Source organism: Centruroides sculpturatus, unplaced genomic scaffold (genome assembly GCF_000671375.1).
Source record: "Centruroides sculpturatus isolate CEXI.00-Female unplaced genomic scaffold, Cexi_2.0 scaffold964, whole genome shotgun sequence".
Lineage (NCBI taxonomy): Eukaryota > Metazoa > Arthropoda > Arachnida > Scorpiones > Buthidae > Centruroides > Centruroides sculpturatus.
The window spans coordinates 57,767-85,735 of NW_019385230.1; the positions used below are offsets into that span (position 1 = coordinate 57,767).

General features: G+C 29.8%; 4 protein-coding genes and 2 long non-coding RNA genes across 7 annotated transcripts in view; 4 read left to right on the forward strand and 2 right to left on the reverse strand.

The window, feature by feature from the left end:
- Nucleotides 1-1,603, forward strand: part of LOC111636477 — a 5,948-nt gene extending 4,345 nt beyond the window's left edge. Inside the window, exon 3 of the mRNA XM_023381735.1 lies at nucleotides 507-1,603. Within this exon, the coding sequence (XP_023237503.1) occupies nucleotides 507-1,087 (581 nt within the window). The 3' untranslated portion in view covers nucleotides 1,088-1,603. The remainder of the gene's footprint in view (nucleotides 1-506) is intronic.
- Nucleotides 1,604-3,342: 1,739 nt separating this feature from the next.
- LOC111636479 lies at nucleotides 3,343-5,814 on the forward strand. Its single transcript, XM_023381737.1, has 3 exons — nucleotides 3,343-3,429; nucleotides 4,535-4,591; nucleotides 4,830-5,814. Exons 2-3 carry the CDS (start codon nucleotides 4,543-4,545, stop codon nucleotides 5,408-5,410), a joined length of 630 nt encoding a protein of 209 aa, XP_023237505.1. The 5' UTR covers nucleotides 3,343-3,429; nucleotides 4,535-4,542; the 3' UTR covers nucleotides 5,411-5,814.
- A 2,109-nt stretch (nucleotides 5,815-7,923) lies between these two features.
- Nucleotides 7,924-9,246, reverse strand: LOC111636462. Its single transcript, XM_023381723.1, has 4 exons — nucleotides 9,023-9,246; nucleotides 8,897-8,948; nucleotides 8,602-8,795; nucleotides 7,924-8,501 (listed from the first exon to the last, which is right to left on the reverse strand). The coding sequence occupies exons 2-4, from the start codon at nucleotides 8,946-8,948 to the stop codon at nucleotides 8,016-8,018; spliced, it is 732 nt and encodes a 243-aa protein (XP_023237491.1). The 5' UTR covers nucleotides 9,023-9,246; the 3' UTR covers nucleotides 7,924-8,015.
- Nucleotides 9,247-12,865: 3,619 nt separating this feature from the next.
- On the forward strand, nucleotides 12,866-19,445 carry LOC111636461. 2 transcript variants are annotated; one of them, XM_023381721.1, is made up of 3 exons: nucleotides 12,866-12,961; nucleotides 15,753-15,802; nucleotides 18,246-19,444. In XM_023381721.1, exons 2-3 carry the CDS (start codon nucleotides 15,754-15,756, stop codon nucleotides 18,833-18,835), a joined length of 639 nt encoding a protein of 212 aa, XP_023237489.1. In that variant the 5' UTR covers nucleotides 12,866-12,961; nucleotide 15,753; the 3' UTR covers nucleotides 18,836-19,444. The 2 variants fall into 2 exon arrangements, with proteins under 2 accessions (XP_023237489.1, XP_023237490.1); XM_023381722.1 differs by lacking the exon at nucleotides 12,866-12,961 and adding an exon at nucleotides 13,234-13,431 and having other exon boundaries at nucleotides 18,246-19,445.
- A 2,489-nt stretch (nucleotides 19,446-21,934) lies between these two features.
- The window catches only part of LOC111636467, an 86,095-nt gene continuing 80,060 nt past the window's right edge, over nucleotides 21,935-27,969 (reverse strand). The window contains exons 2-3 of the long non-coding RNA XR_002758538.1: nucleotides 23,396-23,534; nucleotides 21,935-23,261 (exon numbers count right to left, since the gene is read on the reverse strand). This is a non-coding gene — a long non-coding RNA (uncharacterized LOC111636467). The remainder of the gene's footprint in view (nucleotides 23,262-23,395; nucleotides 23,535-27,969) is intronic.
- On the forward strand, nucleotides 24,206-27,237 carry LOC111636466. Its single transcript, XR_002758537.1, has 2 exons — nucleotides 24,206-24,392; nucleotides 27,185-27,237. It is a non-coding gene; the product is annotated as an uncharacterized LOC111636466 (long non-coding RNA).

The window sequence follows — 27,969 nt, forward strand, 5'->3', positions numbered from 1 at the left end:
TACAGTAGAGCGTCGTTTATCCGAATCAATTGGGGACTGGGGTTGTTCGGATAACTTATTTTTCGGATAACCAATTATGTACGAAAAAATATATTAATTTATCCCGTGTTGAAATTTTTCTCCGTTGCGTGTCGCTTCGCGTTGAATTTTCGTCGATGTTAAGCCTAACGAAGACTATTGTATCGTTAAAAATTACTTTTTTATTCTGTACAAACAAAATAAATATATTGAAAAATATAAAAACAATAAAAAATTATACTTAAGAAGTTAATTTAATATCAAAAACGTAACATATGTGAGTAGCCGAAGACATAGCCAAAGATTACAGCGCTACAGCACTGGCGAAAATTTAAATTTGTCGACTGGAATTCCTTCGGATAACCGACGTTTCGGATAAACGACGCTCTACTGTATTCTTTCTACATTATGATCGTGAATAGTTTTCCTATAGGCTAAATCATAGACCATTTATACCAATAATAAATAAGAATGTTTTTTTCCAATAGATATTATAGTCGAAGAAGGAAATGCTTACGTAGACAATCTTCTACAATCAGCATTGAAGAATCAAGAATTAGTAACTTTGCAACTACCTGACCATGACATTTCCATCGCTCGTAAATTCTTACATGTAGCAGAAATTTTGTTAAGAGAAGGCAAAATCTTCGGATTACCTAATATATCAAGAAATGATGATGTACAGATAGCAGAAGAAGAAAATTCAACTTTAATTATTTCTAATTTAAATCTTAATGATATTGAACTACGATATCAAGTTAATTTTACATTTTTTAGGTTTAAATTGAAACCTATTAATATTACTGGTTTTATGGATAATAAAAAAGTTATTTTGAAACTTCGAATAAATAAAGAAACTAGGGAATTATCTGTTGTTAATCTATTAGTGTCGAAATTAAGTGGTTTTCGAATAAATTTCAAAATATTTGGTAATGCATTTAGATGGCTATCTAATGCATTTAGATCAATGGTCATAAATATATTAAAAAATGATATTACTTCTTTGGTTCAACGCAAATTAAGAGAGGTTTTTGAAAAAGAAGCTGAAAGAAAACATGACATATTTTAGCTAACTTCTTCCACATCAACTTAAATTATTTTTAAAATGTCATTCATTAATAACTATATTAAAGATTACACAAAACATTTTCAAAAGTATGTATCTAAGATTGTTGGTTCATATGTAAATGTTTATTAAATTTTTTCTATGTAGTTTTTTCTTTTTATTTACTTAGTAAATTAAATTTACAAGATATCACATAATTTCCAGGTAATTTTTCGGAAAAATGGACATGTAATTTTAAAATAATATATTAAACTTATATTAATTGTATACTACATGTTATTATTTGGAGTAAAGTTATATAAAAGTGTGATTTAATAATAATAATAATTTTCTTTATAATTACCACATACAGTACTTTAAAAAATCTCACTTTTTATACGACATTTGTAAAAACTGGCATTATAGACAAAATCGCTGTTTAACCAGAACACGATATTTTATTTAAGGTATTTGGGCTGCAATTAGAAATAATTGTAGCCCTATAAATTCCCACTGCCCTCTGTCTGTCCGTCTGACTGTTTTTCTTTAATCTCTAGAACGGAGTTAGATAGAAGAAGGAAAAGCCAAGATACGGAAATCTTTGGGGCAGGAGGCCCCGATTAACTATATACGAACTTCTAATGTAAATCGGATGTCACGTTATTTCAATTTAAATCTTTTCTCCTGAAAGCAGATAATAGATGACCGGTACTACTCTATTGTTAAAGTAAAAGTATGATGTACAGGGACAAGCCACTAATTTGAGGTGATGGAATATATTTTAAATTAAATAAATTTAAAATATGATTAAAAATTGCAGTCATTGTGACAATGTCACAATAAATAATTACCTTTTCATTCATTTCCTAACGATTGTGATCCTATCCGAAAGTAGTCCTCCCGCGTTATTTCCGATAATTGACTCTCTGCTGTGACCTTCTATAAACGTCATTTATTAAGTTACCGCTTTGGAATAATAATAGATTGTCGGTATAAACCACCTCTACGTGTTCAAGCTCCGGGTCTAAAATCCCTCCTTTTCGTTAGTCCTGCTTATAAGAGTAACAGCTTTTACAATATGGTCGAAATTTTGATACCTCAATTATTATACTAAATTAATTTGATTTTTACAAGATGAGAAAGTCCCTAAGCACGAGCCCAAAACAAGGGCCCAGCTTGTTCGGTGCTAAGGGTGGAACTGCTCAGATGTGCGTATATAATTAATACTAGTATTAAATTACAATTATATTTAAATACAAAAATATATTACCAAATTTGCGAGGCCCTAGACATTGTATTCCTTTCGCCTTCACATAGAGCAATCTATCATTTCGTAGTGAATCTAAATACTTGTCCTGACTGACTGACTGAGTGATTGATTATCGCCCAGAGCAAACCGCTGAATCTAAAGAGGTGAAATTTTGTACACCGTTAGGATACGTCATGAAAACGCCCAATAAGAAGGGATTTTTCGAAATTCCCTTGCGGGGGAGAGAGAAAGGATTAAGGCTTAACCCGAAGAACGGCTTATACTGTAGTCTACTATTTTACATGCGATTTTTTGTTTTCAACTATGTTTAGTCTTCGTTGAGTACTTAGGTGTATTAAATTAATAACATTTCAGACATTGTTATAAATATTTTTATATATTTCGATTTTTTAACCAAATGTTCGAACCGTTTTAAATTCGAATTTGTTATTGCATATTAGTTCGATTATAGAACGATTGTAAACGTTCCAGAAAATTGATCAAATTGAAAACAGTTCGTTTGATTCTCGGCAATTCTCATCATTCTCAGCAGTAGGTGTTATATAACAATTACTATGGTTGTTGAAATACTGAATATAAATGAGGTTTGCTTGCTTAATCTGCGCGGGTAAAGTCGCGGGTAACAGCTAGTTTTATCATATAACTGCATTAAAACAATTACATTTTATAAAAATGTGCATTTCTCTCCGTGCAATCAGGTATTTCTAAAACACTACAGTATTTCATAGATGTTTTATTCATACGAACGAATTTACAATTTCTTACGTGAATTATCAATATCAAATATATCTCTGCATAAGAATCCTTCATCATTATGTAAATCGAAGACAACAGTATACAAAATGGTTTACAGAAGCAATAAAATTAATTTTAATTATTCATTTTATGATTTTTAATCATATCTTATCATTATTTAACTAATAACAGATATTATTACGAAATTTTAAACACATGTTATTTTCTTGGAATTTCTAAAACTGATAAACTAAGAATCATATGTCTAATTCACATCTGCTTATATATATACCATTTCATTCCATTATTATTTAATTAAACCCTTATTTCTTAAAATTAATCTTCTGAAAGTAGTAAGAAGGTAAGTTTTAATTATTGTATATAACACTTAAATCGATTCATATAGTATCTTTAAATTACCGAAAACAAATGCAGCATTTAATTAGTTTTGTTATAATTTTAAATACAAATAGAATAATACAAACGATTTTAAGATTAGATCAGATAAGGTAATACTCTCTACTAAACAAAATAAATCCATTTACTTACAAAACTTTGATAGTAAATTACTCATCAATTTAGCAAATCAATTTATATCACAGAGCGATCACGAAAAGTTTCTGGCATTCTTCGTCCATATTCGATCCCACATCCATCAGTATAATAGGCTGATGTTTCTGCAGTTTTGAAAGTCATGTAATATTTTGATATAAAAGACAGAATAATGAAGAAAATAAGATATAAATATTCTATTAAATCATTTCATTACTTAATGCATTTCAAAAGAATATAAAACATTTATATCAGTGGTATTCGAACCGTATTTCGCAGAAACCCCAGGTTTTCGCAAAGATATTTATAAGAAATTTTCATTTTAATTTAAAATGTTTAAAATTAAAAATTTGTAAACTATACCTTAACTTAAAAAGCTATATTAAGTATAAAAGCAAAACAGCATTGAAGTCTTTTTTCACACGAAATTTTTTTTATTTCTTTAAACTTTATTGCTTAACGTCAAGAAAAATAATACAACATGAAAATTCATTAGATGTTAACAGTTTAAATACTGCTGCTTTAGATAATTAATATTATAAGAACTTCAAGATATTTCAAATTAAACATTTTCATGTAGCAATTAATTAAAGTCGACCCCCCCCTATAATTACGGTCCCTATAATTACGATTCCTATAAAACTACGAAAAAATATACGTATTTTGGAAATGTTGAGTCGGATTAGTGTAGAATCGATTAATTTTATGGAAGAAAACCTTTCAATCAGCCGTAGTCCGTAAACTTGACACGTGTCGGGCTGTGATTGGAACGACTTGTAAGAAATCGGATTCCTAATAAATTGGAACGTATCTATATCTTATAGGGGGGTCGACTGTATAATTATTTATATATAGCAATTTATTTCATGAATTAATAAATATATTTAAGTATTTATATTTCTTTTTCTTTCTAGATAGAGAAATGATTGAAATTATATTCCTTCTATTCGTTTGCCAAAATGTATTGGCAGGTATGTTATTCAAATTATTCAAAATTTAAAAGTGCTTAATTAATATGCTCTTCATCTAATTATTATTCTTATATTCAATGAATAATTCTCTAAATCTTTTTTAATAATAATTTTTGTTTACTATAAGCATTATATGAGATATCTACTCTTATATTCTTCTTAGTCATAGTCATAAATAATTTTCTTATGTCAACATATATCATTGTTGTCGATGTTAAGTAAGAATTTCTTGTTTTAGATATTACAGTCGAAGAAGGCAATGCTTACGTGGATAGTTTTATAAAATCGGCAGTAGAGAATGAAGAATTAGAAATGTTGGTACTCCCTGACCACGATATTCCCATCGTTAGAAAAGTCTTGTTTATTAGGACAGAAATTTTGTTAAGAGAAGGCCAGATCTACGGGTTATCTCATATATCAAGATATGACGATGTCCAGATAGATGAAGGAAATAGAACTTTAATTACTTGTAACTTAGATCTCAAAGATCTTGAAGTACGATATAAAGTTAGATTTATATTTCTTAATTCCGAACAGAAACCTATCAATATTACTGGTTTAATGAATAATAACAAGGTTATTTTGAAACTTCTAGTAAATAAAGAAAATAGGGAAGTATCTGTTGATAGTTTGTATATGTCAAAATTAAGTGGTTTTCGAGTAATTTTAAAAGACATTGGTAGTATATTTAAATGGTTAGCAAATGCATTTAATTCAGTAGTTATAAATATATTAAAAAAAGATATTACTTCGTTGGTTCAGGACCATTTAAGAGAGGCTTTTGAAAAGGAAGCTGAAAGAAGAAATGACATGTTTTAGCAAAGTTTATCCATTTCGAGATTGATTTAAATTACAATATAAAAGAAAATGTCATTAAAAAACTATATATTATTAATAATTCGATTTTAAAAGTATGTATCTAAGGTTGTTGGTTCAAATGTAAATGTTTAAAGAAATCACATAATTTTAATATAATTTTCTGAAAGAAATGACATTAATTTAAAGATGTTATGTTAAGCTTATGTTAATTGTATATGACATATTATGACTCGAAGTATAGAGCTGTATATAAATGTGTAATGCGATTGAATAATAATAATAATAATGATAAAGATGCCATACTAGTCAATAAATTCTTAAACAACATAAAGATTACAGTATATTTTAAAATACGTGCTGTCTCAGAAAGATGGACATACGGAAAAACTGTAAATGCAAAAAAATCAAAGATCTCTTAATTACATTCTTGCCTGAGTGTAACAAGGATAGATTTATTTCCTATAAATCGGCATATAATGTTTATTGTTATGCATTCCAAGGAAGTGTTCTTTAAATTTACTTAATATTTTGTTAAACTTTTTCTAATATTTTAAGATTTTCAATTTTAAAGAATTGATACTTTCCTATTGAATAAAAATACTGTGCTTTTCATAGAAGTCAACGTGTTAATTAATAAGTTTATTGTAATCTTGCGAGTTATTATTCACTCAACACTGTAAAACTTCTATTATTTCCCTGAGTTTCATTCATCTTCAAACATTTGTAAAATAAAATAAATATCGCGAAAATGACGTTTAAAGGAAAGAAAGTGGTTGTTACGTTGGAGAAGAAACTAAGATATAAAATAAAAAGTCTATAAACTTTTAAAAATAATTTCTTTAAGATTAGACATGAGATTTTACAAAATTCAATATTGAGATATAGCAAATGCTCTATTGATGAGATAGTTATATTAATTTAAAAGAATAATTTTAACATGTATTTGCATAGAATATTGATGCATATCAAAATCGTATTGTGTTTCGAACAAACATTTACATGTTTTTTTTAATGTATAAGTTAACAAAGATTTTTTAAAAATGTGAAATTTTACACAAACTCCTGTGATCAAAAAAGTATCGAGAATAGTTCAATATAACGCAAGATTTGAATTTATTCATCAAACTTTATTTCGTTCCCTTCAAAGTAACCCCCACCCACTATAATGCACTTATACTAAAGTTTTTCCAATCCTCGAAACATTCTTTAAAGTCGTTTTCGTGAAACCTTTCAGGACTCGCAGCGAATTTTGTTTTTTGGCATCAATCGACTCAAAACGGTGACCACGAAATGGAAATTTTAGTCGAGGAAACAAGAAAAAGTCACATAGAGCCAAACCTGGTAAATACGGTGCTTGCAAAACCGTATTTGTTTTTTGGCCAAAACTTCACTGACAACAAGAGCATTGTAAACAGGTGTATTATTGTGCAAAATCCATTTGTTTTCTCGCCACAAGTTAGACTGTTTTATACGAATTGCTTCACACAAACGATGCAAAACACTCATATAGTATACTCTGTTGACAATTTGGATAGTCGGAAAGAATTCATGATGAACAACACCAATCGAATTAATTAAACAATCAACATGACCTTGATTTTTGACTGAATTTGATATGGTCTTTTCGGTTTTGCTTCGTCTTTCGAGCTTCACCTACTTCATTATTCAGCTTTTCGGAAGCGTAGATCCATGTTTCGTCGTCCGTAGTAATGCATTTTAAGAACGAATTGTCTCGAGAAAGCATTTCCTTGGCCACTCGAACACATTATTATTTTTGTCTCCGCCTGCCATATAGTGAGCATAATTATCTTTAAAAATATCTATGAGTGCCGGAAACAGGAAACTAAGTTTTAATAAAATTAGTTCTCTGCTTTCAAAAAAATATGTTTTCTTGTATAATCTAAAAATTGTCGTTATTCTTTCTTTGTTGTATTCGAGTGGATTAGGTTGATGGGATAAGGCAACGTAGTATTTGGGCATTCTGCCAAAGGAGATTCTGTGAAAAAGTATCTCATATTTAGGTGTTAAACACGTACCGAAAAACCGCACAATTCCACATGATTAGCCCACTGATCAGATTAAACGCGTGACCAAACTACCAATGTTCAATGATTTTATCAAACATTCAGTTTAATACGGCTGGAGAACACGGCGCCCAGTTTTTAAGTGAAATGTAATTTATGAGAAAATCGTATAAGCTGTGTTTTTTCGTTTTCATGGAAAGCGCTCAACCGGGTGATTCATTACCATTCCTGTGCGTCTGCTAAGCGCTAAGTAATTTTGATGTCTGCCTGAAGTTTTCATTCATATAAAAAAACATATATATATATTTCTATTTGGAAGTCTTAAGCTTAATATTTCAAGTACAAGTACTATTTTACTTATAGATTTAATTATAATACAACTGATTATGAGAAGCTATTTTAATAAAAATATGATTATGAACGTTTTTATAGTTCTTTAAAATATTTATTTTAAATATACAATGTAATAATATTCTACTTATAAAATATTTAACTTACACAATTTTATTTTTGATTTGTTAATAAAATAAAATTTATTTTCAAGTAAACACAGGAAATATGATCATAGTAATACTGTTTCGTTACTTATCAGTTGGAATAAGACCTTCGATGATTTCTCGAACTTCCGGCTTCTTTAATTCTTTATTTACTTCGTTAATAAGCGCTTTTTCAATTAAATCTGTAATTTCTGGTTTAAAATGATCAAATAATCCTTTGCCTATTATAGGAATTACTTTCTGAATTGTCTTAGAGAAACTACCACCATCTAATAAATTTTCAAAATCTAGCTTTAACTTTCCCCAATTTAAATAAAGTTTCAATTGATGAAATCGGAGACCATCATTATCTAAAATCATTTTTCCAGTTCCATCTAACTTAGCATCGGTTACATCAATTTTATATTTTCCATTTCCACGTAAAGGAAAAATTTTCATAATAGTACCGTTAAGATTGTAATTTCCATTCACCAATAAATAAGGCAATTGCAAATGGACATTAACGTAAAGTTTATCTAAGCTAGCTTTTAATTCATGGATCTGAAATTCAGACAAGCCGGATATTATAATCTGAAAAACACATATAATATTTAATGATAAATTAAACAAATTTTCTTATAAGATATTAATTAATAATAAGAAGAATTAATTATTCATAACGATTGCGTACCTGATGAAAATCCAGTTTTACATTCGCAGTTTTTTCATTAACATTAATTTTGATGTTGTAGAGTTTTAATGGATCTAAAGAAGGCACTTTAATTTCTGAAATACCTTCTTTCATTTGATTTCGAAAGTTATTTAAAACTTCATGCAAGTATTTTTCGAAATCGGGATCACTGGGATTACGTTTTACAATTAAAGCTGAAAAATAAATTTTAAAAAGTTACATAAAATTAATAATTGTCTTATATTAAAATTTATTACATATTTCATCTTATAGAATTTTTATAATTAATTTTTACCTGGAGTTAAAGTGCTGAAAGCCAATTGAAAAAATAATAATAAAAGTAGCATCTAAAATATTATAAAAACTCATTTATAATTTTAAACAATATTAAATATTCGAATTTGGTTCTATAAACGCTTACCTCGATCACTGTAATTTAAAACTTGACAACAGTGTGAACAGTTGTTGTGTGATAAACATATGAACGTAAGAACTGTTCCCGCAAATTATCTGAAATTTTTATCTTTTATTGCATTTGTACATTCTAGTTAAAATCAGGCTGTGGGGTCGCGCAAAAATCTACCGACTCCAACTCCGACTCCGACCAGGGGAGGATTTGTTACCGAAAGAGACCCGGAAATTCTGAGGTCATCATGTGACCTCAGAATAAAAGATTCAATAGAGTTCTAATAAAGATAGAGCGTAGAAATTTTTTATTCCAAAGCTAAAAGACTTCTCTAAGTAATATATGTATTCGATAATTTTTACTTTTCCGGCTGTTATATATAACAGAGGAAAAGTGTAGAGCTCTCTCAAAAAATGACCCCTCCCAAATTGTTACATTTTTGGACTCGGAACACCTTGAAATTTCGAGATATGCAAAAGATTCGAGGTTTTTTCTATATGCACGGATGTTAGACTGTATGGGGGGCATGATTTCGTTCACCCTGTTTGAAGCCTAATAATTTCTGTGGTCAGGGTGGTCAGAATCGGAGTCAAATGGTTTAAACACAGGAGTTAGTTATTAGTGGTTGAACTAAATCGTGTCCCCATATACATTCTAATATCGTAGGCGAGAACATCTTAATGGGTTTTACTGTACTATTATAAAATGGCTAAAAAGCATACTTTGAGGGTAGAGACGAGTTTTATTTTATTTATTTATTTTTTTAATTTTAAATGCTAATAACGAGTAAAATATTCATTAAGAAATATGACATATGACCATTTTTATGTCTTCACCCTGTCGACCTTTAATTAAGAACCAAAATTTAATAGTATTAATGCCACTTTATACGCAAGCTACAGTGCCACGTTTCGTTTCTTAAACTTTACCCATTTTGAAATATTGTTTAATATCTCAGAACAGAAAATAAAGAAATTAAACAAATTAGATGCCAACACACACACACACACGCTCGCGAATTTTTCCCCTTTACTGACTTTTTTGAGGGGTTCGGGAGGTCTCCAAACGTGTAGATTTGCAAAAAAAAAAAAAAAAAAAAACTTGGAGGGTTAAATTTAACACGATTCCAATACTTTTCCGTTTTATATACATAACAAGTTGGTAAGTAAAAAAAAGTCGGAGTCGGCGGATATTTTGACGACTCCGACTCCACAGCCCTGGTTAAAATGTATTTATTTATACTGGATCAAACAAACATTTTTAATTTCTCTGCTCTGTTTCATATATAATAGAGGAAAAATACGGCGACAGTCAAAAAATGACCCACAAGATTTTTACATTTTTGGACTCAGGAGATCTTAAAACATCGAGAAATGCAAAAAACTCGGGGAATGGGGTATTTTCTATATGTATGGATGTTAGTGTGTGGAGGCACGATTTTGTTCATCCTGTTTGAAGTTTAATAACTCCTGTACGTTTTGTCAAAAATTTTTAAAATTTTATTGGGTGGTTTGTTTATTAGGATGATTGACGCTGTTTAAATTTTGATGATCAAAGGTCAAGGGGTGAAGAAATAATGGGAGTCGTGTGGCGTATCTCGAGTAGTGTCAAATTTAATGACGATTTTACTCGTTATTAGCATTAACAATTTTTTTTTTATAAAACTCATCCCTATCCTTAATACCCTTAAAATTTTTCCATTTTATAATAATTAAAAATATAAAAAGTTTTTAAAATAAAATATCTTAACAGATGGTGCCGTCAAATACTCCGGAAAATCAAATACTCGTTGCTATATTATTTTTTAGATAAAACTTTACAGCTGCTTTAATTAAATGCCAAAGAGGTGGGGAAATAGAGTGGATCATATGTCATATCTCGAGTAGGATCGGGCTCAATGAAGATTTTTTTCGTTATTAGCATTTACAATATTTTATATTGATAAAACTCATCTCTGCCTGCAAAATTAAGCTTTTTTTCCACTTTATAATAATTAATAACATTACAATTTTTCTAAAATATCATAACAGCCACTACAATATTGTTGATGGAAAAGTTTCACAACTCGCTGCTGGATTTTTAATACGTTGCGACTATATTAATATTATATTTCTTAACCATAACATTATTCTCTTAACATTTGTTTTTTATTTGTTGGAAAATTAATCTTCTTGTTCAACCTTTTTACTTTATATTTTCTATACTTGTTATCTTGCTTTTGTAATTTCTTTTCAATACTTATCTTCAATTTCCATGTTTAAATTTTTATTTATAATATACATAAAATTGTCTATATGTATAAATAAGAAAATTTGTTTGTTCGCTATGCACTCCTAGGCCGTTCGACCAATTGTTTCGAAGCGCAGCAGTTCCGTTAACATAAATGCTAGCTTAGATAACGTCCTATATATTAGCCCAAAATATTTATTGGATTTCTATATATCAATTGATTTCTGTCTACATTGGATTTGCTGTGTTTACATGTAGCGCCATCTATTAGCAAAAAATTAAAAATTAATAAAGTAAATATAATTCATACAAAAATGGATATAATTTAAAATATATATATTATTTTCACTTAATTACTGCGACAATGGTATAACGCAAAGTAGATGCCCATACCATCACTACCACAAGTAAACATTTAGCACTTACCTGAGTTAAGTGCAAAGAGTTACACTGTGAAGATTATATAAGTATTTAATTTTCCATGTGTAACAAACCACTCGGGTACTTTTTTCATTTCTGAAAAACCGGTAGTTTGTCGTGGGTTCACACATCACCAGCAGGCTACCCACGTGGGGTTTTCTAAGTTTTCTTCACCTAAATAGGGTTAGTTACCGTTAGAAAGTCTTCCAAAGAGGCATTCTCTCAGCAGATCGTGTACGTTTGGCGTTGCTGTAACCAAATAAATTAAACTAATTCTAATAATTATCTTAAAAAAACTCACTGCTTACGAGTTTATGAGCATTCTGATGGACTAATGTTCTTAAAATGGGTTTTACCAAATAGATTTTTGTAGTTTACGATTAACAACAGGGAGTTTATCGATTACTACTACAGGCACTTCATAAACCCCGGAATTATTTTATAAACCTTTAAAAACATATTAATTGTTTTAAGTAAATAACCGAACTTTTTATATGGTTTTCGTTTTAATGTTTTTGTTCTTATAAATATATTTTGCCCGGGCAACACCGGGATTATCTGGTAGTTTTTAATATTTTTGGTATTCTTTTTGGTTAGACTTTCCGAAATCGATTAGAAAGTTTTAACATTTTTAATATTTCATTGTATAACTGATGTGTTTTGAAATATTCTTTAAGTTTTCGTGTATTCTATTTTCGAGTACAGTTATTCCGACTTGCTAAACAACGAAGCTGGCTTTAACACGAAGCCGGGCCCTTTTAAACTGTTCGTTTGGACAGTTTCACTTAGCCAACACTAAAGTGGTACAACGGCTTTAATTTTGTTCTTTATGAACAAGGATTTCATTTCTCATCTTTGTTAGTTTATTTTTTCGAAGGAAGAATGAGATCGCAATCCGAGTTGTTTATATTAAAAATCGTAATAACTGAGAAAATTTTTACTGTACAGAGTACCAATTGATATTAAAAATATAATATGCTTAATAAAAATATATATACTTTTTAATATGAATCATTAGGAAATTAAATAATATATATATACAACCTTTAGATATAGAATATTAGGATTAATGCACAGTTGTTCAAGATAATTATTTTCACTGGAATATCAAACATTGTCAACATTAATTGATAAATTACTGTAAACAACTGTCAGCTCTCGCAAAAAACAGATAAATTTAATTGATAAACTTAAAAAATATATATATTATATTCACTAATTAATAATCTGAAATTGTTTAATTTTTTTTATCATATTTTTATGATTTGGTATTTGTAACATATATCTTTATTGAAGTGCTTAAAGGTAAGTTATCATTTTTCAATTATTTATATTTTTTTGGTTTTTTTTAATTTTCTACAAAAATATAACAGATAGAGTGTACAGTAAAATCATCTTCGTAACATATATAAATTAATAAATACTTGTATATAAATATTATTGTATTATTAACTTAATACAATTAGTTACTTTATCTAAAGCACGCATTTCTTTCTGTGTTGTAATGTACAGATCTTGTATGTCTAAATAATAACAATTAGTCATTATAATTGTATTCTTAAATTTATAAAATCTTTTTTAAATTCCAGTCCAAACCGTTGTGCTACACAACTGCGCTATTTGTGATGATATGATGTTACTATTATATATTTTTTATCTCTTTCTATTTTTTTTTATACGTTTCACTTTTATTTGAATGAAGTATGTTTTTCGCAATAAGCACCATAATGCTACTATACTACAGATTGTTACAAAAAAATTGGCAATAAATTTACGTAAGGAAAACTTGCTTATAAAATGAAATTATTTTAAACAATAAAAGAAGATTTAAGCAACTACAATAAATATATTTAATTACTAAAATATTTATATATATAATAATAATATATTTAATAACTATAATATTTTTAAAATGTTAATTATATTATTTTTTTCTTTTAAACTTTATTACATCTAAATATTTTATTAGAATGTTGTTACAAATTTCAAATTACTTCTTATTAGTAAAATAACGGTTTCCTCAGTATTGTATACAGTATTTTTTTAGCATATTGTATTTGATTAAATGTAATAGAAATAGCAAAACTTTATAAAATACAACACAATAAAGAAATACTGTACTGTTAAATTTACATCATAATTATAATTAAGTTCACACAAAATTTATTTAAATTATATATTTAAGCAAAAACTACAAATTATATACAGTAGAGTTTTGATTTATACAGTCATGTTATAAGCGATTTTGAAATAATGCAATTTTATAAAATAAATAAATCTTATTATTTATTAAAATTAAAATATATCTCTTTTAAGTTTAAGCAAAATAAAATTTATGTATATATATTTTTATTTTTATAAACAAATAACTTTTAGATAAACTTTTTAAGAAAATTACTTTTATTTTACAGTAATACTATATTTAAATTTTCCCTGAAAATTTATTAATAAAAGTTTTAATTTTTAAATTTATCTTTGCGAAATAAACCGAAAAATAACACATTAATACTTGTTTGCTCTATTCACGGAATTTCTCTTAGCAAATTCTAATGTATTGCTATGAAATAAGTAAATTTCATCTGCGCAAACCATTATTTATGCGCTCTTTAAGAAAAATACATGAATAAATCGTGATTGTGTTGTATTCTTAAAAATTAACTTACATTCTGCCGAAATATAGGAAATCATCCTTAATTCGAACTCGGATAGTACGAAATCCCGTTAGTTCGTAACTGTATTATTTTTCCCGGCTGTTGCGATTATTTCGTCCCTTCAAATTTCGAACTAAAGAGGATTTCCTGTATGTCAAATGTAGCCTTCAATAAATATATAGAATGTAGTTTAAATTTTAATAATAAAAAATAGCACAATTGTATATTATAAATTAACTAGCAGATAAGCCCAACGTTGCCCGGACAAAAAATAACAACAAACATTAAGATTATTAGATTATTTTGCACTCTATTTCTTCTATTATACTATTTTATAGTATAGTATTTGATTTATATAACTAAAAACAAAGTTATCTTACGTCAGGGTTTATCACATATAATTTTTCAAATGTTAACTCTAAGAAACTGCCCGACCAAAAGTAATAGTTGACCTCCTTCCGAAAGAGAGGACGTGTCAATGACTACTACTTAATATTGGTCTACTATTAACATTTGAAAAATAATCCGTATTGGGCGGATTGTGATGGCCCAGCACATGATCGAAGTTGCTAACCTTAACGTCTGAGACTTCGTATGATTTGTTTAAATACAAAAAAAATCTTGTAAAATGCGAGAATAATTGATTTTATGTGAAAATAAAGCGTTTATGCTTTTGCAACAGATTGTATAAACTACTTGGGAAGTATGTTCTCGTAAATATCTCATTTAGAAAAAAATTATTAAAAATGGTTTGGGCACATGAGCGATCTGCATTCCGGGAAGACTGGACCTTATTTAGGTGCTACTAACATGAAGAAATTCAGGAAAACTCTACGTAACCAACTCGTTGGCCATGCCCGAACCCACGACCGACTTTTTAGTGTTCCGTGCTTTTATCCACTCGGCTACTAGAGGGTACTTATTATTCTTAGAAATTACCTTTTAGAAATGAAAAAACCGTGTTGTTAAATGTGAAAAATTAAATTCATATACATATATTCACTATAGACTTTTCACAGAGTAATACATTCGATTCCACGCAAGCGAGTGCTATGTGCTACCTGTCGCAGTAATGATATAGCGTGTCTAATTCGCGCTATATCATTGTATTAATTAAGTGAATATAATATACAGTATATATTTTTAAGTTATATCCATTTTAAGAATTAATTTTAGTTTATTGTTTTATTAAAACTTTTGACAATAGATGAAGCCAGAAAACCGAATTTAAATAGAAATTAATTTATTTATAAAAATCCAATCGATATTTTGGGGTGATATTTATGACATTAACTAAGTTTGAAGTATGTTAACGTAGTGCCGAGTTTCGTAGCAATTGGCCTAGTTGTGCATAACGAACGAACAAACAAACAAACATCCTCATTTGCATATATATATAAGACATGATTATAATTTAAATTTAAATAAATATTTTTATTTTTCAGAATGAATTCAAGTATCTTCGTCTTTTTACTTATTGGATGTGTTGTGGCAGGTAAGTTCTTCAAATCTATTAAATTTATTAACTTCGCATTAGTAGTGAAACAAGGTCCCTCAAGCAAAATATGGTAAAGGGCCCTAGCCCTTAATGCTTGTTTAGGCCGGATGGCCGAGCGGTCAAGGTGGCAGCCTACTGCTCTGAAAAACTCGGGATCCGGACAAGGCCCCGTCACTCACCACTCACCTCTGCCGCTCCATTGTGGGCATCTCCGAACCTATAATTGGCTTGCTAAAAGAGGCCCGCTTAGTGCACACAGGGCGGAAAGAGTTTAAAAAAATACTTTCTAAGTTTGCTTACGATCTTATCGCAGAAAAACGAAAATTTAGACAGGAAAAATATTCAAAATCGTTGAAATTTAGGAATACAGTGGGTGTAAGTTAACGAACATAATCCGTTCCAAAACTTTGTTCGCTATCCGAATTGTTTGTTAACCGATTATCGATTTACCATAGGTTTTTATGGGAATTTGATTAATTCGTTCTGGAGACCCCCAAAAATAAAAAAATATATACTTTCTTACTACATTTATTTAGCGGCCGAATGGCAGCCTACCACTCTGGGGGACCCGGGCTCGAGTCCGAACGGGTCGAAAAAACCCCAGGAATTTTTCGGGGGTGGTCCGTTCAGATATGTCGGATCCCGTCCCTCACCACCCGGCAGCCCCATTGTGGGCCTGGCCGAACCCATAATGGGCTTGCAAAAAGAGGTTCTCTTAGAGCCCAAAGGACGGAACCTGGTTTGAATGCCATTCTAAGACTGTCGTTCTGACATCCTCTAACTTCTTCAAAAGATCTTTAATAGCAGATATCGGCATTAATCCTCAGAAGAAAACATATCTTGCCGAATTTCTTGGTGTTCCTCATTCAAGAGTTATTGGCGTTCTTCTGTCGTCAGATTAGTTTCAGGTTCCATTATGAGCCATTCAGCGTTCTTTAATTCTCAGATATGATTTTTGTTACACTTTTAGCTGCTTGAGTCTTCTTGATTATAGAGTATCTTTCTTAGATAAGATTGAACTGCAGCCTACTGTAGACCTGTTCAAGCCATACTGCCCAGCAACATCAGACATCTGCCTACTCTCTACCTTTGCTATTATACTCTCGCCTTTCGAAAATAAAAACCAACGTAAAACTTAACGAGTGCCCGCCCAACAGTCTCGCGAATACTATAAAAGAATTGTTTCTGTCAGAAAAACAAAAGGCTGGAATTACATGGGAGGGTTTCAAAGTTCGGAGGAATACTATCCGATCAGTATACACAGCGTTGAGCGTCGATGTCGACTTCTCCCGCGCTCCGAAAAGCTTCGAATTGTTGCCTGAAGAGAAGGGAAGACGAATCTGTACTCATTATTTTACGTCGCTTCTTCTTGTGTTTGTTCTGTGAGGTGTTCGTTCTCCGAACATAAAAAATCTTTCGAGAAAGTGTTCGCGATTTGTTCGTTAACCGATCACTCACTGTATCGAATACTTTCGTACCCGAATTACGATTACGCCATTCCGAATACTTTTACGCAATAGTTCGTCTAATTGGCATTAATAGTTAGATCGGATAACGATATAGCATATAAATGAAAATATATTGGCGTATTATCGTATAAATAAAGTCTTCTGGCTTTGCCAACCGCCGTAGTTCGAATGATAACGTCCTACGCCATCTTTACGAAGACATTTGCTAAACGACCTTCTTATTATTCTAATTTTTACCGTTCTGCTTTATGCGGTGGCAAAAATTGAAATTTTTCAACTTAATTAGCATCACTTAGGATAGAATAAACATTAAAATTCGAGTTGGAGAAGTTGAGAGAAACATAAATCGGTGTCGGGAGCAACTTGCAGAAAATTTGAGTTAAGAAATACAAGTTGGGCACGTTAAATCCCTATACTACTCCATTGAAACTTACCAAGTGCTTCGTTTTCTTTGTGTTAAAGAAATATTCGAGTTACAAACGTTTGAGTTAGAGAAGATTTTCTGCATGTATATTTGACGTTAGTGACATTTTTATATGATTATTATAATTCTCTTTGTATTGCTTTAATAAACTGACTTAATTATACATTAATTTAATGATAAAGTTTAATTTTAACAAACCTTACTTTATAAAGTTCGTGACTAAGTTCAGTGACTGATATAAGAGGAGGTTTACAAGGATTTAAGCCCTCCTCGTTGACAAAAAAAAATAAAATTTATTTGTTCAATCTTTAAAACACATGTTTAAAGATTGCACATGTTTAAAATACATTAATTATTCAGATATTTTTAATTTTTGAGTTAGTATAGACTTTGGATACACTTCTGGATCCGCTATTGACTAAACTAAGATAGCATTTATAATTTTAAGCTATAAAATCATATTGTTTTCAGCTGGTTAATAGATGATTTACTTCTAATTAGATGTTACTGTATTTATATCTAATATTAACATTATTTATCTACACAGATATAACAGAAGAAGATGGAAATGCGTATGTTGACAAAATACTCAGATCGTTAAAAGATTATTCTGATTTAATATCAATGCCTATGCAAGACCGTGATATTCATCTACTTAAATTACCTTTTGCTAAAGAAGTTGCCATTGAAGTTCGTTTAAGAAATGGCGAACTGAACGGTTTATACAATATTAAAAGAATAAACGATGTAGTCGTGAATAGCAATTCCGATTCTGGTTCAATCAAAGCGAATTTAGATTTAGAAGCAGTTCGTGTAAATTATAATACTACCTTTAAAATGTTTAAAAAAGAAACGAACTTTAATTTATCTGCTATTATGGATAATGGAAATGTTATTTTGGATCTTCGAGTAAACAAAGAGAACAATATAGTATCGATTAACGAATTTATTTTGGAAAAATTATCAGGTTTAAAAGTACATATCGATGTTATCGGAAACATATTTCAATGGATCGATAATGTTGTTAAATCGGCTCTTGTGAACTCACTCACGCGTGATCTTACAGACATTGCTACCGAAAAATTAAGAAGTGCTTTTGAATGTGAAATTAATAAACGACCATTTGAAACAGCATAAAACAATTTTATAAATAATGCAATAATGTTTACATATAAATTTCAATTACTAAAATGTTGTATAACAATAAAAACATATCCAAGTAATAAAATAAGTATTTTAAAGTAAACTATCCTTGTCTTTCTCTGTTAGAAAGAAACGATGAGAAATATTTTCATAACAGATTTAAATATTAAAATTAGTATTTCTGTATAATTTTTCAGTGTGGACGTATATGTCATATAGAATTTAATTGATAGATTACATTCAATTTAACTACGAGTGTATTTATTTTTACGATCCGGGGATAATCAAAAGTACCGAGCACCTCAACACGTGTAGATAAAAATGGAAAGGCCACCCTGTGTTTGTTTTTGGACTCTAATTTTGCTTCCAGCATGATCCGACTCGCTCGGAGCTTTCGATTTGAGAAAAGATTTGCCTTCTTTGGGATTCGAAAAATTTTGCTCCGGGTCCAGGTTGAAATTATACTGTATAATTTATTAAAATGTTTGATTAATTTTTAACTGTTTAATAAATTATTAGGTAGATCTGTGAGTTAAATTCAACCTCGAACTATTTGCCAAACTCAATTTTTCGCAAAACTGTCAAAATCTTGACTATCACAAGTGCTGAGCAAGTAGAGCACCTTAAAAATGCAATATCTATATAGTCCAATTCCATTATTACGTTATCAGTTTATACGAAATTCGCATTAGGCTGGATTAACTGCTGGTTTTGCAATCCAAAATACGGGTTTCGGTAACAAATTAGCCCGAAAAAACTGAAGAAAGTACAGTATCACATGGTAATGGAATATGTAGTGACGTCAGTTGAATGACAACATACATGCGAAGACATGATAAGCTTCATCCGATTAGCTAAAGATAAGGTTGCCAAGCCAAGGCGACCAGCAAAAGTCAAACTAAACTAACGGAGTAGTTGCTATAACAACAGTTAATGGGCAAACACGAACGAATTTTTTCAAAAAGTTCAGGCCTGGCACTCGATTCACCCTCTTTTTTCTTTTTAGTTTATATAACGCCGTAAACGTTAGGTCATTTTCCGGTTATCGTAAGAGTAAATATTACAGACAATAGTAATGTGAATCCAGCTCTCGGTAACGCGCGCGGTGGACCCCTGTCATCCAGGCATGATGTTCTATAACTTTTAGTTTATGTTTCGTTTTCTATACGGAGTGTTCGATTTTCTGTTGTATTTTTGATTATTGTAAGTCATTTAACAGTGAAAGAAATTAACGATTTCGTTTGATAGGTTTCTCAATTTGTTATGAGATTTATCACTACACAAATTTAAGCGTTTTATAATTAATAAACTCTTTGTTTTATTGTATGCTTTTATAACAGTAAAAACAATGGCGGAAAGTAAAAGAAAGAAAAAAAAAACACAAATTTGAGTACACTGCTGGATAAGCTGCTGACATGGTTTGATGAAGTTGAAATTAAGATCTTCAGGATAAAATGTCGTTTGGCTGTGAGGAAAGTAATGCAGGAGAAGTTGATCATATTTTTGAAAGTGACCATGGTACAGCCTCAGAGCAAGAAGCTGATAACAACGAAGATAAAACTGGAGAAAATGTGAGCGGCTTCAAAATGAAAACTTTTATCTGGGGAAAGATTGTTATACTAAATGGCAGAAGAGGAAACCACCTACAAATGTTAGAACAAGGTCATGTAACATTATAACTTATTTACTGGGTCCAAAAGAGGAAGCTCGTCATGCAAAAAAGCGAAATTGATTTTTGTGTGTATGTGTGTGGGTGTGTGTGTGTTTTAATGAAAATATTTTGAAAATTAATTGTTGACTTATTTGATTAATTTGTTGAAAATTATTGTTACTTGTACCAATATCTATATTGAAAAGATAAGTGAAAATTTTAATCCTAACGTCCCTTTCGCGGGAACTGACATCACAGAAATCGAAGCTTTTGTTGGCTTGCTCCATTTGATTGGAAGCATCAGATGCACAATAAAAAATTTGGGTAAATTGTAGGACAATCCAAAGGGGAATAGACTAGAATCCTTTATTTTTGTATCAATGAAAAAAGATTTAGGTTTCTATTACAATGCGTTAAGATTTAACAACATTCACGACAGACAGGACAGGAAAACTATTGACAAATAGAGTCCGACCAGGGAAATACATGAGTTTTTTTATAAATTTTTAGAAGTATTTCATGTTAGACGTCCGTGTTTAACAACTCCTCAACGATAGTGCTTGCGAGAAGAGCGCTAGATCTGGTCCTGTTATTTTAAAATTACAGTAGACCCCTATAACACTATAGATAATTCCGTGTTATATGAATTCCATGTTGTACGAGTCACTTAGATTTTACAAATACGTGAGCCGTTCACATCCCGGTACAATTATTTGTAAAATCTAAGTGACTCGTACAACATGGAATTCATATAACGCGAAATTATCTACAATGTTATGGGGGTCTACTGTAATATCCCTGTTTTTTTTAGTTTTTTTCTTTTTGTTCTTTCTCCGTGAGTCCACTGCTTTGTGATTTGTCTATAACCAGGGTGGCCAAGCTCCTTGATAGTCCGAGCCATTTTTCAAAATTTGAAATTTTTCGCGAGCCGCAATTAAATACATATTAAAAAGGTATGCAAAAAATTCCAGATTATAACATTATATTCGTAGCAAGAGTGATACAAATTGTTTCCTCCAGAGCACAATGTCAACTGTCCATTGCANGGGATAAATTTAACACGATTCCAATACTTTTCCGTTTTATATACATAACAAGTTGGTAAGTAAAAAAAAGTCGGAGTCGGCGGATATTTTGACGACTCCGACTCCACAGCCCTGGTTAAAATGTATTTATTTATACTGGATCAAACAAACATTTTTAATTTCTCTGCTCTGTTTCATATATAATAGAGGAAAAATACGGCGACAGTCAAAAAATGACCCACAAGATTTTTACATTTTTGGACTCAGGAGATCTTAAAACATCGAGAAATGCAAAAAACTCGGGGAATGGGGTATTTTCTATATGTATGGATGTTAGTGTGTGGAGGCACGATTTTGTTCATCCTGTTTGAAGTTTAATAACTCCTGTACGTTTTGTCAAAAATTTTTAAAATTTTATTGGGTGGTTTGTTTATTAGGATGATTGACGCTGTTTAAATTTTGATGATCAAAGGTCAAGGGGTGAAGAAATAATGGGAGTCGTGTGGCGTATCTCGAGTAGTGTCAAATTTAATGACGATTTTACTCGTTATTAGCATTAACAATTTTTTTTTTATAAAACTCATCCCTATCCTTAATACCCTTAAAATTAAGATTTTTCCATTTTATAATAATTAAAAATATAAAAAGTTTTTAAAATAAAATATCTTAACAGATGGTGCCGTCAAATACTCCGGAAAATCAAATACTCGTTGCTATATTATTTTTTAGATAAAACTTTACAGCTGCTTTAATTAAATGCCAAAGAGATGGGGAAATAGAGTGGATCATATGTCATATCTCGAGTAGGATCGGGCTCAATGAAGATTTTTTTCGTTATTAGCATTTACAATATTTTATATTGATAAAACTCATCTCTGCCTGCAAAATTAAGCTTTTTTTCCACTTTATAATAATTAATAACATTACAATTTTTCTAAAATATCATAACAGCCACTACAATATTGTTGATGGAAAAGTTTCACAACTCGCTGCTGGATTTTTAATACGTTGCGACTATATTAATATTATATTTCTTAACCATAACATTATTCTCTTAACATTTGTTTTTTATTTGTTGGAAAATTAATCTTCTTGTTCAACCTTTTTACTTTATATTTTCTATACTTGTTATCTTGCTTTTGTAATTTCTTTTCAATACTTATCTTCAATTTCCATGTTTAAATTTTTATTTATAATATACATAAAATTGTCTATATGTATAAATAAGAAAATTTGTTTGTTCGCTATGCACTCCTAGGCCGTTCGACCAATTGTTTCGAAGCGCAGCAGTTCCGTTAACATAAATGCTAGCTTAGATAACGTCCTATATATCAGCCCAAAATATTTATTGGATTTCAATATATCAATTGATTTCTGTCTACATTGGATTTGCTGTGTTTACATGTAGCGCCATCTATTAGCAAAAAATTAAAAATTAATAAAGTAAATATAATTCATACAAAAATGGATATAATTTAAAATATATATATTATTTTCACTTAATTACTGCGACAATGGTATAACGCAAAGTAGATGCCCATACCATCACTACCACAAGTAAACATTTAGCACTTACCTGAGTTAAGTGCAAAGAGTTACACTGTGAAGATTATATAAGTATTTAATTTTCCATGTGTAACAAACCACTCGGGTACTTTTTTCATTTCTGAAAAACCGGTAGTTTGTCGTGGGTTCACACATCACCAGCAGGCTACCCACGTGGGGTTTTCTAAGTTTTCTTCACCTAAATAGGGTTAGTTACCGTTAGAAAGTCTTCCAAAGAGGCATTCTCTCAGCAGATCGTGTACGTTTGGCGTTGCTGTAACCAAATAAATTAAACTAATTCTAATAATTATCTTAAAAAAACTCACTACTTACGAGTTTATGAGCATTCTGATGGACTAATGTTCTTAAAATGGGTTTTACCAAATAGATTTTTGTAGTTTACGATTAACAACAGGGAGTTTATCGATTACTACTACAGGCACTTCATAAACCCCGGAATTATTTTATAAACCTTTAAAAACATATTAATTGTTTTAAGTAAATAACCGAACTTTTTATATGGTTTTCGTTTTAATGTTTTTGTTCTTATAAATATATTTTGCCCGGGCAACACCGGGATTATCTGGTAGTTTTTAATATTTTTGGTATTCTTTTTGGTTAGACTTTCCGAAATCGATTAGAAAGTTTTAACATTTTTAATATTTCATTGTATAACTGATGTGTTTTGAAATATTCTTTAAGTTTTCGTGTATTCTATTTTCGAGTACAGTTATTCCGACTTGCTAAACAACGAAGCTGGCTTTAACACGAAGCCGGGCCCTTTTAAACTGTTCGCTTGGACAGTTTCACTTAGCCAACACTTAAGTAGTACAACGGCTTTAATTTTGTTCATTATGAACAAGGATTTCATTTCTCATCTTTGTTAGTTTATTTTTTCGAAGGAAGAATGAGATCGCAATCCGAGTTGTTTATATTAAAAATCGTAATAACTGAGAAAATTTTTACTGTACAGAGTACCAATTGATATTAAAAATATAATATGCTTAATAAAAATATATATACTTTTTAATATGAATCATTAGGAAATTAAATAATATATATATACAACCTTTAGATATAGAATATTAGGATTAATGCACAGTTGTTCAAGATAATTATTTTCACTGGAATATCAAACATTGTCAACATTAATTGATAAATTACTGTAAACAACTGTCAGCTCTCGCAAAAAACAGATAAATTTAATTGATAAACTTAAAAAATATATATATTATATTCACTAATTAATAATCTGAAATTGTTTAATTTTTTTTATCATATTTTTATGATTTGGTATTTGTAACATATATCTTTATTGAAGTGCTTAAAGGTAAGTTATCATTTTTCAATTATTTATATTTTTTTGGTTTTTTTTAATTTTCTACAAAAATATAACAGATAGAGTGTACAGTAAAATCATCTTCGTAACATATATAAATTAATAAATACTTGTATATAAATATTATTGTATTATTAACTTAATACAATTAGTTACTTTATCTAAAGCACGCATTTCTTTCTGTGTTGTAATGTACAGATCTTGTATGTCTAAATAATAACAATTAGTCATTATAATTGTATTCTTAAATTTATAAAATCTTTTTTAAATTCCAGTCCAAACCGTTGTGCTACACAACTGCGCTATTTGTGATGATATGATGTTACTATTATATATTTTTTATCTCTTTCTATTTTTTTTTATACGTTTCACTTTTATTTGAATGAAGTATGTTTTTCGCAATAAGCACCATAATGCTACTATACTACAGATTGTTACAAAAAAATTGGCAATAAATTTACGTAAGGAAAACTTGCTTATAAAATGAAATTATTTTAAACAATAAAAGAAGATTTAAGCAACTACAATAAATATATTTAATTACTAAAATATTTATATATATAATAATAATATATTTAATAACTATAATATTTTTAAAATGTTAATTATATTATTTTTTTCTTTTAAACTTTATTACATCTAAATATTTTATTAGAATGTTGTTACAAATTTCAAATTACTTCTTATTAGTAAAATAACGGTTTCCTCAGTATTGTATACAGTATTTTTTTAGCATATTGTATTTGATTAAATGTAATAGAAATAGCAAAACTTTATAAAATACAACACAATAAAGAAATACTGTACTGTTAAATTTACATCATAATTATAATTAAGTTCACACAAAATTTATTTAAATTATATATTTAAGCAAAAACTACAAATTATATACAGTAGAGTTTTGATTTATACAGTCATGTTATAAGCGATTTTGAAATAATGCAATTTTATAAAATAAATAAATCTTATTATTTATTAAAATTAAAATATATCTCTTTTAAGTTTAAGCAAAATAAAATTTATGTATATATATTTTTATTTTTATAAACAAATAACTTTTAGATAAACTTTTTAAGAAAATTACTTTTATTTTACAGTAATACTATATTTAAATTTTCCCTGAAAATTTATTAATAAAAGTTTTAATTTTTAAATTTATCTTTGCGAAATAAACCGAAAAATAACACATTAATACTTGTTTGCTCTATTCACGGAATTTCTCTTAGCAAATTCTAATGTATTGCTATGAAATAAGTAAATTTCATCTGCGCAAACCATTATTTATGCGCTCTTTAAGAAAAATACATGAATAAATCGTGATTGTGTTGTATTCTTAAAAATTAACTTACATTCTGCCGAAATATAGGAAATCATCCTTAATTCGAACTCGGATAGTACGAAATCCCGTTAGTTCGTAACTGTATTATTTTTCCCGGCTGTTGCGATTATTTCGTCCCTTTAAATTTCGAACTAAAGAGGATTTCCTATATGTCAAATGTAGCCTTCAATAAATATATAGAATGTAGTTTAAATTTTAATAATGAAAAATAGCACAATTCTATATTATAAATTAATTAGCAGATAAGCCCAACGTTTCCCGGACAAAAACTAACAACAAATATTAAGATTATTAGATTATTTTGCACTTCTAATTCCTCTATTATACTATTTTATAGTATAGTATTTGATTTATGTAACTAAAAACAACGTTATCTTACGTCAGGGTTTATCACATATAATTATTCAAATGTTAACTCTAAGAAACTGCCCGACCAAAAGTAATAGTTGACCTCCTTCCGAAAGAGAGGACGTGTCAATGACTACTACTTAATATTGGTCTACTATTAACATTTGAAAAATAATCCGTATTGGGCGGATTGTGATGGCCCAGCACATGATCGAAGTTGCTAACCTTAACGTCTGAGACTTCGTATGATTTGTTTAAATACAAAAAAAATCTTGTAAAATGCGAGAATAATTGATTTTATGTGAAAATAAAGCGTTTATGCTTTTGCAACAGATTGTATAAACTACTTGGGAAGTATGTTCTCGTAAATATCTCATTTAGAAAAAAATTATTAAAAATGGTTTGGGCACATGAGCGATCTGCATTCCGGGAAGACTGGACCTTATTTAGGTGCTACTAACATGAAGAAATTCAGGAAAACTCTACGTAACCAACTCGTTGGCCATGCCCGAAGCCACGACCGACTTTTTAGTGTTCCGTGCTTTTATCCACTCGGCTACTAGAGGGTACTTATTATTCTTAGAAATTACCTTTTAGAAATGAAAAAACCGTGTTGTTAAATGTGAAAAATTAAATTCATATACATATATTCACTATAGACTTTTCACAGAGTAATACATTCGATTCCACGCAAGCGAGTGCTATGTGCTACCTGTCGCAGTAATGATATAGCGTGTCTAATTCGCGCTATATCATTGTATTAATTAAGTGAATATAATATACAGTATATATTTTTAAGTTATATCCATTTTAAGAATTAATTTTAGTTTATTGTTTTATTAAAACTTTTGACAATAGATGAAGCCAGAAAACCGAATTTAAATAGAAATTAATTTATTTATAAAAATCCAATCGATATTTTGGGGTGATATTTATGACATTAACTAAGTTTGAAGTATGTTAACGTAGTGCCGAGTTTCGTAGCAATTGGCCTAGTTGTGCATAACGAACGAACAAACAAACAAACATCCTCATTTGCATATATATATAAGACATGATTATAATTTAAATTTAAATAAATATTTTTATTTTTCAGAATGAATTCAAGTATCTTCGTCTTTTTACTTATTGGATGTGTTGTGGCAGGTAAGTTCTTCAAATCTATTAAATTTATTAACTTCGCATTAGTAGTGAAACAAGGTCCCTCAAGCAAAATATGGTAAAGGGCCCTAGCCCTTAATGCTTGTTTAGGCCGGATGGCCGAGCGGTCAAGGTGGTAGCCTACTGCTCTGAAAAACTCGGGATCCGGACAAGGCCCCGTCACTCACCACTCACCTCTGCCGCTCCATTGTGGGCATCTCCGAACCTATAATTGGCTTGCTAAAAGAGGCCCGCTTAGTGCACACAGGGCGGAAAGAGTTTAAAAAAATACTTTCTAAGTTTGCTTACGATCTTATCGCAGAAAAACGAAAATTTAGACAGGAAAAATATTCAAAATCGTTGAAATTTAGGAATACAGTGGGTGTAAGTTAACGAACATAATCCGTTCCAAAACTTTGTTCGCTATCCGAATTGTTTGTTAACCGATTATCGATTTACCATAGGTTTTTATGGGAATTTGATTAATTCGTTCTGGAGACCCCCAAAAATAAAAAAATATATACTTTCTTACTACATTTATTTAGCGGCCGAATGGCAGCCTACCACTCTGGGGGACCCGGGCTCGAGTCCGAACGGGTCGAAAAAACCCCAGGAATTTTTCGGGGGTGGTCCGTTCAGATATGTCGGATCCCGTCCCTCACCACCCGGCAGCCCCATTGTGGGCCTGGCCGAACCCATAATGGGCTTGCAAAAAGAGGTTCCTACACATTAATACTTGTT

What these genes read in the sequence shown, in the direction of transcription:
- LOC111636461 (XM_023381721.1), top strand. Translation starts at nt 15,754, where the DNA reads ATGAATTCAAGTATCTTCGTCTTTTTACTTATTGGATGTGTTGTGGCA. An exon ending in TATTGGATGTGTTGTGGCAG is followed by an intron (nt 15,803 to 18,245) that starts GTAAGTTCTTCA and finishes TTATCTACACAG; the next exon opens with ATATAACAGAAGAAGATGGA.
- LOC111636479 (XM_023381737.1), top strand. Translation starts at nt 4,543, where the DNA reads ATGATTGAAATTATATTCCTTCTATTCGTTTGCCAAAATGTATTGGCA. An exon ending in TTGCCAAAATGTATTGGCAG is followed by an intron (nt 4,592 to 4,829) that starts GTATGTTATTCA and finishes TTCTTGTTTTAG; the next exon opens with ATATTACAGTCGAAGAAGGC.
- LOC111636462 (XM_023381723.1), bottom strand. Translation starts at nt 8,948, where the DNA reads ATGCTACTTTTATTATTATTTTTTCAATTGGCTTTCAGCACTTTAACT. An exon ending in TTTCAGCACTTTAACTCCAG is followed by an intron (nt 8,796 to 8,896) that starts GTAAAAATTAAT and finishes TTTATTTTTCAG; the next exon opens with CTTTAATTGTAAAACGTAAT. An exon ending in TAAAACTGGATTTTCATCAG is followed by an intron (nt 8,502 to 8,601) that starts GTACGCAATCGT and finishes TGTGTTTTTCAG; the next exon opens with ATTATAATATCCGGCTTGTC.